Source organism: Calonectris borealis, chromosome 14, assembly GCF_964195595.1.
Source record: "Calonectris borealis chromosome 14, bCalBor7.hap1.2, whole genome shotgun sequence".
Lineage (NCBI taxonomy): Eukaryota > Metazoa > Chordata > Aves > Procellariiformes > Procellariidae > Calonectris > Calonectris borealis.
Genome location: NC_134325.1, coordinates 9,362,215 through 9,376,922, shown reverse-complemented (window position 1 = coordinate 9,376,922; position 14,708 = coordinate 9,362,215). Strand labels below are relative to the sequence as shown.

At 36.0% G+C, this 14,708-nt stretch overlaps 1 protein-coding gene across 1 annotated transcript in view; it reads left to right on the top strand.

Moving 5' to 3' along the window:
• The window catches only part of SBF2 (SET binding factor 2), a 320,494-nt gene that overhangs the window by 146,962 nt on the left and 158,824 nt on the right, over positions 1-14,708 (top strand). Inside the window, exon 7 of the mRNA XM_075163145.1 lies at positions 12,056-12,193. Coding sequence (XP_075019246.1) covers positions 12,056-12,193 — 138 coding nt within the window. The remainder of the gene's footprint in view (positions 1-12,055; positions 12,194-14,708) is intronic.

The following is a 14,708-nucleotide window of genomic DNA, read 5'->3' as shown; positions in this document are numbered from 1 at the left end:
CTTCCAAAAGCTGTTCCATTTTGTTGAAGGACGCCATCTGAGGAGAGCCTAATGCTTACCCTGATAACCTGTTCCAGTTTTCCATCCCCCTCGCTGACTAGAGAGTGACATCTTATTTTGAGGTTTGAATTTTTATGATGATGACTTCTGGATCTTGTAATACACTGGATCTGGAACACTTATCTGAAATCCTCTTACTAGCAAACACGTTATCTATATATTACTATTCTCTAAAGTGCTTCTCAACTCTCTCTGCAATAAACTAAAAAGGCTGAGCTCTTTTAAACTGATGATATGACACTTTCCAGCCCCCCTTTTTTATTTTTTTGTCTTATTTGGAAAAAACTTTTCTGCATTGTCTACACCATGTTCTAAAGTGATTTTCTTCGCATTTCTGTGACTGGCCAGTAATGACACGTGGGAAAGAATGAGGCTTTTTAGTTGGGAGGAGGGTGGGGAATTAGATAATGCTTCTTCAATAGAGGTGGTTTCACTGATGTGTGTCTCTGCTGTTATCTTTTCCAGTCTGTCAGCAAGCTAGTCTTTTAATCCATGGAATATATATGCCATACTAATGTCATCCAATGTACTTTTAAAATATAATTGTCACAAAGCATCAAATCAAATATCCTTAAGAAGAAAAAAAGAAAAAAGTCCAAGTATACCATGTGGTTGTGGTTGCATTTATTAGCTGCATTGTATTTCTATTACCCCACTGCCAAAAAATTGTTTTAATGGCTAGTTTTCTACAGAAACAGTCATCATTCTATTTGTATCCTTGCTTTTTGTCTCTGATACAGCTTCAAATTACCTTCTGTTAATTTACCTGAGTTGACTGTTGTGCTGAACTAGTCTATAATTTCCTATGGACTTTCTTTTTACCCTTTTAAAGCATAGGAATAATGTCTGCAGTCTCTAGGCCCCTGGGATTTCCCCCTTTTGGAAAACTTGTGGAATATTAACTTTAGTGGTGAAGAGCTCCTCGGTTCTTTTCTCTTGCATGCAAGTCACTTGAGCCAGTCTGTTTGCAAATGTTGAATTTCATCAGAGGTTCTCATGTTCTCCCTTCTAAATTCTTTTTTTTTAATTTCAGTAACATCTTACGGCAGAAGCATGCTCCCCATAAACACTTCTAGTGTTCTATTTTGCTCTGTTTTAATTATCATGTGGTGGAGAGAGGAGAACGTACAAGTTGCAGTCTCCTGGTGATTATGCAAAACTCAAGTTTAAGATGTCTTCCAAACATGAGTACACTGGAGAAATGCCAAAAGGGAGGAAAAGCGATTACCATTATTAAATAGGAACTTACAAGTACAAATTTTCTCAATGCCAAACCTCTCTGAAGTTTCATTTTGACAAGTTTTGGAATCTCTTACTATCTTGTTAGTTCAGAAACTGCTAAATTCTGCTAACCTACCTGGAAAAAATACAGTCTCTTCATCAAAATAGCTGTTTACTGGCATGCCAACAGTGCACATGAAAGCATCTACAGTGGCACAAAGCCTTTTTGTTTATACTGCAGCTTTTGCCAGACAAACTCTCTTACCACACCCATTAAAGACCTCCTGTAATGCAGTCTAGAGGTAATGCCCACTGGTTATAATACAGGCTTCAGTTTTGTGGGAAGAGAGGACAAGTATTTCTCATATTGTTGATCCCATTTTTCTGCACAGGAAACTGAAGCTCAATGGAAAGCACCAAACTTTTCAGCTGTTTTTTCATGCTAATTTTACTGTGTTCTTGTTGAGAGTGCTGACAGGAAATGCATTTCATATTTTTCTTAATTAACACTGTGGAAATGTAAAATTCAGTAGTAGCAGCCAATGTACGGAACTTCATTAATGGGATACATCCATATCGCAATCCAGTAAATTTTTTTTATTTATTTCAGGTCCTAGTCTAGGCTTTCACTGACACGAGAAGATGTTTCGTTGTGAGATTTTTTAGCCGCCTTTCATTTTCCTATGTTTATGTACTTTCTCTTCTGTTTCTTTGTGGAAACTCACATCTGCAAAAGGGGAAATTCATTGTGACCGCAAGTGGGGAAATAGTAACATGAGGCGTATAAGAAGTATTGTTAAACTCCCAAAATGAACAGACCAGAAATATACTGCCCTTTCTGTAATTTCCTTTGCTTATTTTTAATTTAAGTTCCCTTAGCTGAATAAAGCTTTTGGTGCAGTGAACTGTTGTAGTTATCTCTGTCCCTTGCATCTCCGATCCATTTGAGGGCGATGGTGAGCAGTGCAGTGGCTGGTGGGAGTGGTTGCTGAGAGTGCGCGTTTGGCAAGGTGGCAGGTTGTAGGATGTGGTCATGGACGCGCTCTCTTTTCAGGCCTTCTACTATTCACATGGCTAGAGGGGCTCATGCTGGGCTAGGTGACTGCCAACCCATTTAAACATCCCCAGGCTTTCCAAAAGCCCCTTCCCCATGCCAGCCATCCCCTCCTCCTTTCCCTGGATTTCCCCTTACTAGGTGTAAGCGTTGACATTGGGCGGGACACGCTCTCTCTGGGCTAAACTGGCAGAAAGCGTGTCGTGGTTTAATGTGGTTTAATTTAAGTCTATCCCAGCCGAAACCAGGACAAAATTGCTTGGGGTGAGTGTTGTCCGTGTTCCAGATCTTGGAGGCACAGTGAATTAACAGTGCTTGGATTTGAAAATAAAATTCTGAGTAGGACAGGTTAAGGTAATTAATGTATTTTAGCTTGATGTCTGGTGTCCAAAATGATTAAAAGAGTTAACGATAATTGACTGGGATAGATGGCACCACCATTTTGCTGGCATTATTTCTAGAGGATGGTTAGACCAGAAGACTTTCATCTGGTCTCAGGAAACCCGTTTGTTTCAGTCCATGGAGGGGAAGTATCAGGCAAGGCGAGATGCAGAAGTTAGCAGAATCCTGCTGGGTTGAGTATCACCTACCCCAAAATATGGAGATTTTATATAAAACATGGGAGCTTTGGAACAAGCTCCCTGAGAGCCAGATCTGGAAGCATATAGCCCTTCCTGGTATTACATTCGCTAACTTGCAGCCCACTGCTTATATTGATCTGGTTTCCTGTCATTTGTTCTGCTGCTCCTCCTGGGCGCTTTTTGGAACTCAAAGTGAGTTTGAGAGTTCCATTGTGAAGGGGTATATTTCAAAAAGAAATTGATTATCATTTTGTTTGCACCGAGTGCATTTTATTCAGGGGTTTTAAGGTATATATTATCCTTTTTGTGGTTTGTTCTATAAGCATATGTTCTAGTCTAATTTCTGCTCTCTATTTTAAGAGCAAATTCTGACTTTTTAATTCATTTGCATATTTCAAGACTTCCTGTTCTGTATTTTGTCATCTTGAGGCTGTTGGCATCTCTCTTAAATCTCTAAGTCTATTTTGCTGTAGCAGTCACAGGCCTTTTAGTTTCTAGGCCTCTGTCAGTTCAGATCAATGTTCTTTTTAGTGTACACTGCATTACCACATACTTGCACACACCCCTACACCCATGCGCCAAAACCTTTTCTGGTAGATATGTTCTAAGGAGTTATAAGATCATGAATGCAAAAATCTTAACACAAGGCTGCTTGCACTTTTTTTTTTTTACAATTGCTAGAGAGCAACAGAATGGATCTTCAAACATGGCAGCAAGGCTGGATATGGTATTAACAGTGTGGTTTAATATCCGATTGTGTAGGTGTAAGCTATAAAAATAAGATAATGAGGATTTTGTGTATTACAGTAGTATTTTATATAACATTGACCAGTTCCTCTGGAGGAATATTTAAGCATTGAAATGTCAAATCAAAATTTATGATCATATAAATAGCTTACTGTGTGCCAGTTGTAATTGTTGAGTGATGTACATTAATTACCCTACTGTACTTTTTTTTTTACATTCAACCAATGCAATAATTATACTTGTACATGCTGTATATCTTTTGAAAGATAGTTTATAGCATTATCTAGAAAATGAGTTGGGAAGTCATTAAAGACTTGAAAAAGCTTATGGCTGCTGTTGTGACACGATGCTACTACTGTCGAAGGAGAAAGAAAGAAGGCAGGGGAGAGAGGGGGAGAGAAAAAAGAGTGCATTAAGTAAGGCTAATATTTCATGCTTGACTGATAAATTAAATATGTGCAAGATGCTCATTTATGTTTCTAATAGAAACTGTTTTTCTAGGTTTGTATACCTCAGATGACTACCAATCTCCTCTAGTGTATAGGCAGTGATCAGTAAAAACAGAAAAAAAAAAACCCAAAACAAATTAACCATTGTCTTAGAAAGTGTCACAATGCATTTTGGAAACCAATCCTGAGCACTGGTTGTTGAATGGGTTAAGAGGCACAAAGAAGCTTCTTTATCCATTTCCTGCTGAAAATTAAAACACAAGCATTTAATACAAAGAATGAATTTCTTTGATAACGATACTTTTTTTCAGTGTCCTCCTTTCAGTGTTGTTTCAGGAATATTCTAAATATCAGATATTTTCCACCCGTACTGTCTTTTTTGTCTCATAACCAAACACAATTCATTCACTATAGACCTGTATTCTTCAGATTAAAGTAAAATTTACTGAACTCATGCCTCACTTGAATTTATTGCTGCTTTGAAATTGTCTTTTCTGCTGTCACGCTGAATATTTAGTATCCAGACTTCTCACTATTCTTTTGACTTACGGTGTCGTTGGCAGCAATTATTGCAATTGGCAATATTGCATTGGCAGCAGTTATTGTAGGAGAAATTTTGAAGACAGGGTATGCGTTCCTGAATATCAGTTGCAAGTCCCGAGAGTTTAAATTTATGACTTTTTAATTTTTTGATGAAGTTTAGAATGTGTGTTAAAAAAAAAAAATTCTCTGCCATAAAATATCTGCAAATATGTATTTGTGTTTGGTTTGACATATTGATGTGCATCTGAGAATTTCTGGTTACTGTCCACAGCTGTCTCACTCTCTTTGCCTGAGATAGACCAGAGCATGGTAGGTGTGTTGGGGGTGGTGGTAAAAAAAGATTCTGGGTCCAAGGGTCTCAGAATTTTTAAATTGCCATAAGATTATCTTGATGGGCACTTGGCTAAAAACAAGAGGAGGGAGCGTGGTTTAAATAAATGAATAAAAAGTCCAAACTATTAATTATTTGCACAAGCACACTAATTTCACTTTCTTACTAAACATGATTAGAATAAAAATGTCGGAAGTTTGTTTTGAGAAGAAAACCTCATTCAGAATGTCATAATTAATCCTGTACTATTTCTGAAATAAAGGCATTAGCATACAATAGTTATTCAGAAATCACCACATCTGTAATCTAAGTTGGTTTTGTTCAGAAATAGTCAGAAGATATTTGACAGATTTAAAAAAAAAATTTTTTTTTTTAATAAGCCACTGGGATAGAGATATTAAGTGTTCTGAAAGCTGAAAAAGAAACTGGTTTCCTGGCAGGTGTAGTTTTCTTTCTAAAAGCCAGTTCAAGTATTTTTTCAAAAGCCAAACTAGGAATACAGTCCTTGTAGAAATCTTTTTACAAGTTTGGGTTTTCAGCATAGCGTTCATTGTGGAAAGGTGTTTAAAATTACACAATGTTATGAGGTTTTTAAAAAAGCAAAGCAATTAACTTGGAACTGATTTTTTTCATGTGCATGTGTAGATGTACACTCAGGCTTATATATTCACTAGTACATGGTGGAGGTTAACCTAGTTCTTGATGAATTTCGGGAAAAGACTTCTCCATCTCTGTGGTTTTTGAGGATGAATTAACTGATTTTAGTTGAGATGTTCCGAAATATTTTAACTTTCCTTCTTTTGTTTGACTTTTGCTGCAGGGTCTCTGTGACAAGCTTGAGCATCTGATTATTAAGGATCACTTTAATCTGTAGCTCAAATTAGAGAATACCTCCTCTGTCACTTGTGCAGGATTAGTGCCATTGAGAGATCTTTCAGCCTTAGGAAGCCTAAGAATGTGGTCGAGGATCTTTTCTCTGAGGGGAAGCGTTTCTTAGTGTCTTTCTTGACATGGTTTTTACATTTGACTGAGGAGCTGACTACTGAGACGGTCCAGAGTACATGGGGAGTCTGTCCCAGGCAAGGAGGGGAAAGATTATTCAGCTGAAACTCCTCTTGGACAGTAATGTCACCTATAGTCACAAACAACCCTCCTGCTGCTTCTAATGTGATTCCCCAAAGTATTTCAACCAATTTCAGGTGTGAGAGGCTAAGGGGCAGGTAGTATCCAATACAAGCATGTGCAGGCACCTGAGAGTGTTTTTTCGATTTGCTAAGGGGAGAAAGCAGTTCCTTGACTTGAAATGACCACTATGTATCTACACTTCTTTCGCCTTTCCTCTGTCTCTGATGTCATAGGTTAGAAAGCCTATTTTATTTTAGAAAGCCATATTAATGTTGGCTTCTTAACCTCTTTTCTGGCTTCAGCACCCTGCCAGCCTCTGACTGGACTGGGCGAGAGAAGTGGGCAGCTGGTTTGCACGTACCTTTGTGGGAGATCCTGGCGGCAGGTTCCAGCAGTTCACGGGTGCCACGAGGTGGCTGTGTAAAGGTTCATCTTGGGGAACTCCGTATTTCAGTGCATTCCAGGGTAGAAAAGGCCTTTGTATTTCTTTTATGATTAAAAGCTATTTTTTTTCTTTGAGTGAGTTTAATTATTTACAGTTGGTCATCAGAATCTTTTACAACACTTGAAACGGGCTTTTACCTGGAAATAATCTGGAGTATACTTTAAATGCACTAGTTTTATTTTAGACTAGGCTAAGGATAAATATGCAGTTTGTTAAGATACAAGATGTTGAAAGGCAGGAAGATGTTATAAAATTCAGCATATATTTTGTATTCTGTTTACATTCAGAGATACCCCCAAAGTGTCGATCATTTCCTCAGATTTACAGCTTCATTACATTGCTTTTTTATTATGCTAGTGAGCTTTGTAATTGTTCTCTTTTGTTTTAAGTAGAGGTACATATCTGAAAAAGAAAAATCCCTTTGCCAAAATACCATACATAAGTGAATGTGAAATGGTGAAATACTCAGCAGCTGGTGCTGGGTCACGCAAGTCCAGATGGAACAAACTTCCTTCACATAATGTCCAGAACATGGTCCTTTATTTTCAGGGAGGTTTGTAGAAAAGATGATGATGATACATGTTAAAAACAAAGCACAGTTATTTGAAAAGTAAAAGAAAGCCTACAGGAGCAGACTTAATAAAATGAAACTCTATGCCCAGAGAGAACCAAGGGAGAATCAAATGTTTGGTGAAAGAGTTAAACTAGAATGGAAGGTGGATATCTGTGTCAGATGTTTTAAATTCTGAAGTCATTTTGGGTTCTTCTAATTCAAGTCTTGTCAATAGAGTTCAAATATTTTCTATTTTGTGTGCATCTAGATAGCTTTGGATTTTATTTAACAAGAAACAAGTGCACAAATGTATTTTGAAGAAAATATATAATGTGACAATATACTTTAAATATTTGATTATTTAAGTGCAGTGTTCTGTAATGGTATGTCACGCTCCTTGTCTTCTGTTTTGTATAAACTCTCAAAATGTTTTCAACAGATGACCTGCAAAGAATGTATCATGTCATAAACTTCCTGAACAAGCTTTTCCCCCTTTCTACTTTGGTAGTGCCATCAAAGGTAGTGGATTTCTGATGGAAAGCTGACTGGATTGTTGATACAGAAAACAATGTAAAGTGCAGAGAGAGCAGTCTTCCCGTCTGTAGCTACACACACCCAACTAGAGTATTGGTTCAAGTTTTTGTTATGGACTTGGTTGGGCTCAGGGTGCAAGCCCAGAGTTAAATGACAGAGTTCTAACATGCAATTCAGCAAATAAGTAATTTCTGATCAACAGATATGGAGGGCAAATAATATAGTCTGCGATGGTAAGGTTACAAATGACTAAAATGTTTCTGTAACGAGACTTGAACACTATATAAATACTGTTCACTACAATAATAGTATTTAGTCTTTACTTCCACGGTATCCAGTAAGCCTTCTTCCTACATGCTAATTCCTCCAGTGCTTTAATAGAAATTGTGACTATTTTTACATTGTCTTCGATTTTTCAACAGACTTTAGACTGTTCCCCAGGGAAGTGGTCATGACCCCAAGCCTGTCGTTGTTCAAGAACTGTTTAGACAATGCTCTTAGATACATGGTTTAACTTTTAGGTTGCCCTGTGTGGAGTCAGGAGTTGGGCTCAATCCTCATTGGTCCCTCCTAGTTCAGGATATTCTATGATTCTGTGATTCCAGACACCAAAGCTATATACAATATATCTAAGGTATATGCTATATGATTTATGCAAATGGTTTATTTTAAAAGGCAAGAGAAGGAGTAGGAGTACAGCTATGGCTCTAGGTAGGAAAGAAGGAACAAATTTATGAATCAAGCAAAGACAATGTTTTTGGCTTATAAAAATAAGAAGAAACAAATGTCACTTTTAAACATTCATTAATTATGTCTAGACTTTAGAGAGAAGCTTGTGGTGATGACATACAAAATTTTTAAAGGTAACAAACTCAGCTACACTGTTTTAAAACACTGTGCGTCATTTTTAAATCTGTCTGGTTTCTTGTTTAGTCTGAAAGCATTTGTGGGAATAATTAAGAGCAAGTTCTTTGCTTCATTGGGCACCTGCAGTTTCAAAGAATGCTTGAAATTTCAGCACCTTGAATATAAGATGTTTGTTACGTATTCTTCAGCACAACTTCTGGATATTTGCATCAGATTTTAGAAGGCAATCAGTTGTAATGTGGAGTTGATTTGAAGCACTCACCACCATTAGAGGCTTATTTCTATAAATAGTGAGTTGGACAATCTGATTCTTTCTAATTTTCAGTGTCTTTGATAGAAGCTACATTCTGGTTCCAAGAATTCTGGTAAATAAGTGAAACAATATGGGAGTGTGTTCATTTTTGAACTTCTGGGTTTTTTTCTTGCTTACTGAGGCAGCACATGACCTTTGGATTATATTCGCAAGGGTTCTTTTGTCTGTTTTGGTATAACATCTGATTTGGTAAGGAAACATTTTCCTGTTCTTAGTGGCCAGACTGTGCTGGTATTCATACTGTATAGTAGCTTGTATTTATACTAATTTGGAAAGTTCTTCTCAATGTTGTTTGCCTTTCAAATATTATGCTAATGTTTATTACCTTATTTTAAGGAAACTGAGAATCATTCATTGTTTAATTACTTGGAGGAGCATGTTGTCTTTATCCTCAATCACTGTATTTATAAATTCCTTCCAGTTTATTTGAAAACACAGATTCTCTGTGTAGCCAGTGGGTGTACTCTACTTCAGCTGTTTTCCTTAACAATCACTAATTGTTGTTTTCTAGTAAAACAGTTAAATCTAGAAAGCATATGTTATACACAAGATCATTTTGAAATCGCGAAGAATTCTCACTGACATGAGTAGGGTTTAGACATGCATAAAGATTGAGAGATTGCTACTGAGAGCAGCCTACCCAGATGAACAGTCACTTCTGATAGTTAAAAATTTAGCTGTTGGTTTTCCCTTTGCATTTCTCAGTTTACAGGGCAGATGTTGGTATAAATTGTATACAGTAGACCTGCTAATAATGGCTTATTACAATAAAAAGAATGTTTTTAAAATTTATTTTATTTCAAAATAAATACAAAAAGTATATTCAAAATGAACCTACCAATACCTCAAAGTTCAAAATTGGTAGATTTTGTGTGTCATGTGAAAATCAGCTATGCATAAGCCACACATCCCAAGCTCACGTATTTGTCATTTGGGCACAGAATACATTGTTTGTGGATTATTTGGATATACCAGCTCTTCTGTGCCTTTAGTAGGGGCGTGTTTGGTGTGTCCAGAATGGTCCCTTGTCCAGGAATTCCAGACAATCAAAAATCGGATAGATTGCTACTTACAGGTGTGAGATGGGAAACTACCTGTAAAGCTAAAGGGCAATGGCACCAGCAAGGATCTCCTGTCAGAACTGGTAGACTTGGCAGATCTGAAAGAACGTTAAGATTGTAAACTCAAGCATTTGGAGCTTAAGAAGTGCCAGAACTAGGACTGCATAAGGAACCTTAATGTGACCTACTTTGTATGGATGATTCAATTTTAACGGTATACCATGGAAAGGTTTTACTTATTAAAAGAATCTTACTGCATTCTTTGCATTTTTGCTTATACTCATTGAACAAATAGCTATTCAGAGTTTTGGGGTTTTTATCTTATTTGAGCTACAAATTCCAAGCTTCATTTACCACACACCACCTAAACTCTGCAATACATACAGAACTCTAATGATTTTATTGTCAAACTTTTTAATGATGCTTTTGTTATAATGTCTGTATATATCAACCATATTACATTATCTTTATAGCAGTCCTACAAGATTAATAGTGGTATCTTCTTTTTCTTAACTGACATGGGATGAAAAACAAAGGGAGATTAGGCCAGTATTATCAAAATCATGGACTAATACTGGATGCTTAGCATGGAATGACTAGGATGTCTTTTCTCAAAGTACTTTTTGATATCCTTTTCTCAAAGTACAGTTATTCTCAGATGCAGGAGGGGGTGCTTAGCACTTCTAAGGATACAGACTCAGAAGTGTTAAGCTGACTATCTAGAATATGAAGAATGTAACATGAGAAAACTTTGGTTTTGAAGATTTTCCTATAAAATCTTCAAAAGGATCATAAAATAAATTGTATATCAGAGGCAGAGTTTTAACTGCTGTTCACCTAAGACTACCCAGGTTTTATTGTAGAGGTTCTAAAGATGAATCTGTAGTAAATGTTTGTTTACAACTTACTCTTCATGCTCTTTCAGTTTTTAGCAGCTGTCCAGGGGAAAGAAGCAATTGCTGGAAAAATGACATTTTGACCTATCTCTCTGGTTCCTTTGGTATCTGCATTGTTTAACAATTCTAGAAATGTTTGGAGGTTTTTTAATTATTCCTAATACATACAGGGGCTATTATTTTTGCCCCATGTAAACTCTAAGTTTATAATTTTGCTAATAATAATGTACTTGTGAATTTTTCATGTATGTGACTTCAGCCTTAAGGAAAAGAAGCAGTGAATACAAAATTCCATAAAGGCCATCTCAAAAATCTTCAGCAAACCGATTCCTGAATTTCAGCACTCTCTTCCATTACTGGGAACAAGTTATTAACCGATGCTGTACTCCAGTCATTTAAAAAAGAAGAAAAACCTTACACCTTTCCCTTTGCTTTTGAGCTGTAGTTCTCTTTTTGTTCATGCTGCTTGTGCATGCCTGTTCTGAGGTCAGAATCGCTGTCTTCGATTCTGGTGACTTGCACTGCCACAGCCCTGGTTAGCTTGAAGGATCAAATACTGAAAGGACTTAGGCTTATTTGATGTGTGTTTTAAGTATTGCACATATTTAGTCTGCTCATTGCTGCAAGAGCAGGGAACCATGTAGTATTCTAAGTATATATGAAGTATTTGGAGAACTGCAGCCTCCTTGAGTCTGAGAAGCAAATGATTTTCTTTGTCCCTGAGACTTACAAAGTCACAAAACTTGAGCGTATTTTTCACAGGGGTGGCAAAACTTATATCGCTGCTATGATATGACCTTTTACAAGATTTCAAATGTTCACAATAAAGTTTATAAAGGTAATCAATAAATGGATGAAAAATATTACTCTATGAATAGTCTTTTGTAGGAGTAAGTACTGAATAATTTTGCAAGTAGGTGTAAGTGGAATATCTATGATTAGATAAATCAATGGAGAATACGTGAAGAAATTATAAATCCTGCAAGATGATCTTGAATACTGAGTTGAATGGAACACATCTTCAGTTTGTAGAGTTTATTATATCTCCCTTGATGTCTGTAGAGCTAGATTTATATCAATCTGACCAACTCCAAGACCTATTGGGTTTTTCCTCATTTTCTCCAAATTTTGCAACCCTGCATATGTTCACTTTAAATGAAATGAGCTTCTTGTTTCAGATAATGTTCTTTTACTTTGTTTAAAAATATCTTTCATATTTCTTAAAACAATTGATATTACTGCTTAACTATATGTCTCCTTTTTTTGTTTCATTAGTTTTGCCAGCCTGGAGGATGGCAGCTTTCGAAAGAGAGAAAACAGCCAACGTTCTTTGTGGTGGTTTTGACTGATATAGACTCAGAGAGGCACTACTGTTCCTGCTTAACTTTCTATGAAGCAGAGATTAACCTGCAGGTAAAAACTTTGAAATAAGTAACAAAAATGCAGAAAAAGGTGTTTAGAACAATAGATTAATGTTATAGAGGACAACTTTCTAAAGTATTTTGCTGCTGCTGGTAAGGATGTATTTTTCTGTCATACAGAAATGCATATATTTTTGCGCAAAGGTAAGCTTGATGTACTTGTTTGTGTTTTTTGTTTTTTATCTGCTTTGGAAAAAAAAACCCAACAACCAAAAACATTTCGTAGAGTGTCTTTTTCTCTACCACATTTTTTTTTTTAATGGGACAGCCAAGATGGTGTTGCTCTCAGTTACTTCCGTGTTTGACATAGCATGAATGATTCTCATCTTTGTTCTAGGAAAAAGGTTTATTAACTTCTGCTCCCTCTGCTGGCCAACTCTATCAGGCCAGCCCAGGACAAATGTGTACAAGTATGCTGTAATGTATATACATATTTCTGTAAGTGCATTTATTGGCAAGATTTGTGTGGGTGTAAATGGCAAGATTTGAAAACTGATAGAATAATTCTTCAGTTTTTAGGTAGGTCAGATTTTGGGTGTCAGCTACTTGGCAGTGTTTGTTTTTAAACATGTATTTAATTATTTTTGGACAACCTCCGTCTTTCAAAAATAGACATTTTGTTTCCCATTTGATGTAAACTACTTCACAGAATCTCTGCTATGACATAATACTTGGAATCTTTAGAAGCTAGAACCTAGGGAAAAACCTAATCCAATCTGTAATTGCAGACTGTCATTATTATGTTTTTAAGTATTTTCTTTCCCATATGAAAAATAAAAAAAAAAAAAACCTTGGCATTAAGTATATTAAATATAGTTAAGATTAAATAGATGGCTAAGTAAAGCAATTTTTTAGCTCTTTTAGTGAAGAACTGTAACATTATTGATTATTTTAAGAAAATGCTTTTAATAATCCAAGTGTATTCTGTTTATTTAATACTGGAGTTGAAATGTTACCCTATTTGTAGAATAATTAAAAGATGCGGCATAGTAATAATAATATTCTGCTTTTTCTAGGCACAATTGGAAGCCAGAGAATAATAGTTGTTCTTATTTCATTAACGCTACAGTTTAGGTGAATATTTTTGTAAATTATTAAAAGGAGTTAAAAGCTGAAATGTAACCAAAAATTAGTTTTATTTTAGTCCTAAATTTTAGTGTAGATCAACTGACATCTGCCTATTAAATATTTTGCCTGTCTGTCATCTTTCCTTTATTTTATAAGTAAAGAGTGAAATATTCTATAGTAATTCTTTCCCAGCTGATAAAAATTTACAACGACTGACTCTTCCTTCACTCTATGTATTTCATAACATATACTAAATTTAGCAAACTTGTTATTTATCTTGTGGTTTCTAGCAGCTGCTTTTGATTCACTATCCACATCTTTCAAGTAATGCTCATCACAAAACATCCAGTATTAACAAAAAGGTTTTTTTCTTATATTGCCTAAGTATTAATACAAAAAAAAACCAAAATAAAAAAAAACAAACCTGAGTGCAGCAGGATGTTGGTTCTCATAATGCCATTCCTGGCTGTGTTGTAAAGAATGCATATTTTTCAGATGAACTTGCTGTGGTGAAATTTATTCTATGACTGCATTGTTTATAGCCAAACTTCCTGTTTCTTTCTAAAACCCAAAGAGAATAATTGAACGTGCCCTGTTACATGGTCATTAGACAAGAATTCAGCACATGTACAATCTGTAATGAAACATAAGCTTATGAAGCATTGGGCTATGAAAGTAATACTGATTTAACCATTCAGATGCATGCTGCATTAAACAAACAGTCCATGAAACATAGTGTCCAGGACTTGAAATGAAGTACTTTTCACAGTTCAATTTTTTTTTTTACTGAATGATATAACTCACTAAGACAGAAGTAAGATAAAATTTCCAAAAAAGAAGGGTTACTTCTTTGCCAGTAGCCTTCACCAGGTAAACCTTGCTGATACACAAGATTGGTCGGAATTCAGCTAGAGCAGATTAGCTGTTTGGCTTGGCAGAATCGTCTTCACAAAAAACTGGCATTAACCACTTGGAAATTTCTGTGGTTAATTAAACTGCAAAGTGAAAACAAACTCATTTCTCAGCTTTTGAAGGCTAGAGAACTATTGAACTTTTTTTGAGCCTCCTGCATAATAATAGAAGAACCTTTCTGACACAATTGATCTGAGAAGGCTACTTCTGTCATTCGGGCTCCCTTCATTCCTGCGTCAGGAATTACAGGATAATTTGTAAATAAATGCTACCTGAAAAGTAAGGAGATTGTACTCATATAGTATATGTAGGTGGTACCCATGATTACCGAGGGTGCAAGTTTAATATAGCAACTGTAAAAGCTATAGAGTCTGCAGGAAAAAAGTATTCTCTCTGGTACCTCTGAAAGCCCTGGATTCAGTTTAATCTCTTGGCAGTTGCATGTCATTACAAGTTTTCCAGAGAAAAGCACAGGCCCTAGTAATCAGCTGATGGCCTATTTTCAACTTCCTACCCCTGGATAGAAA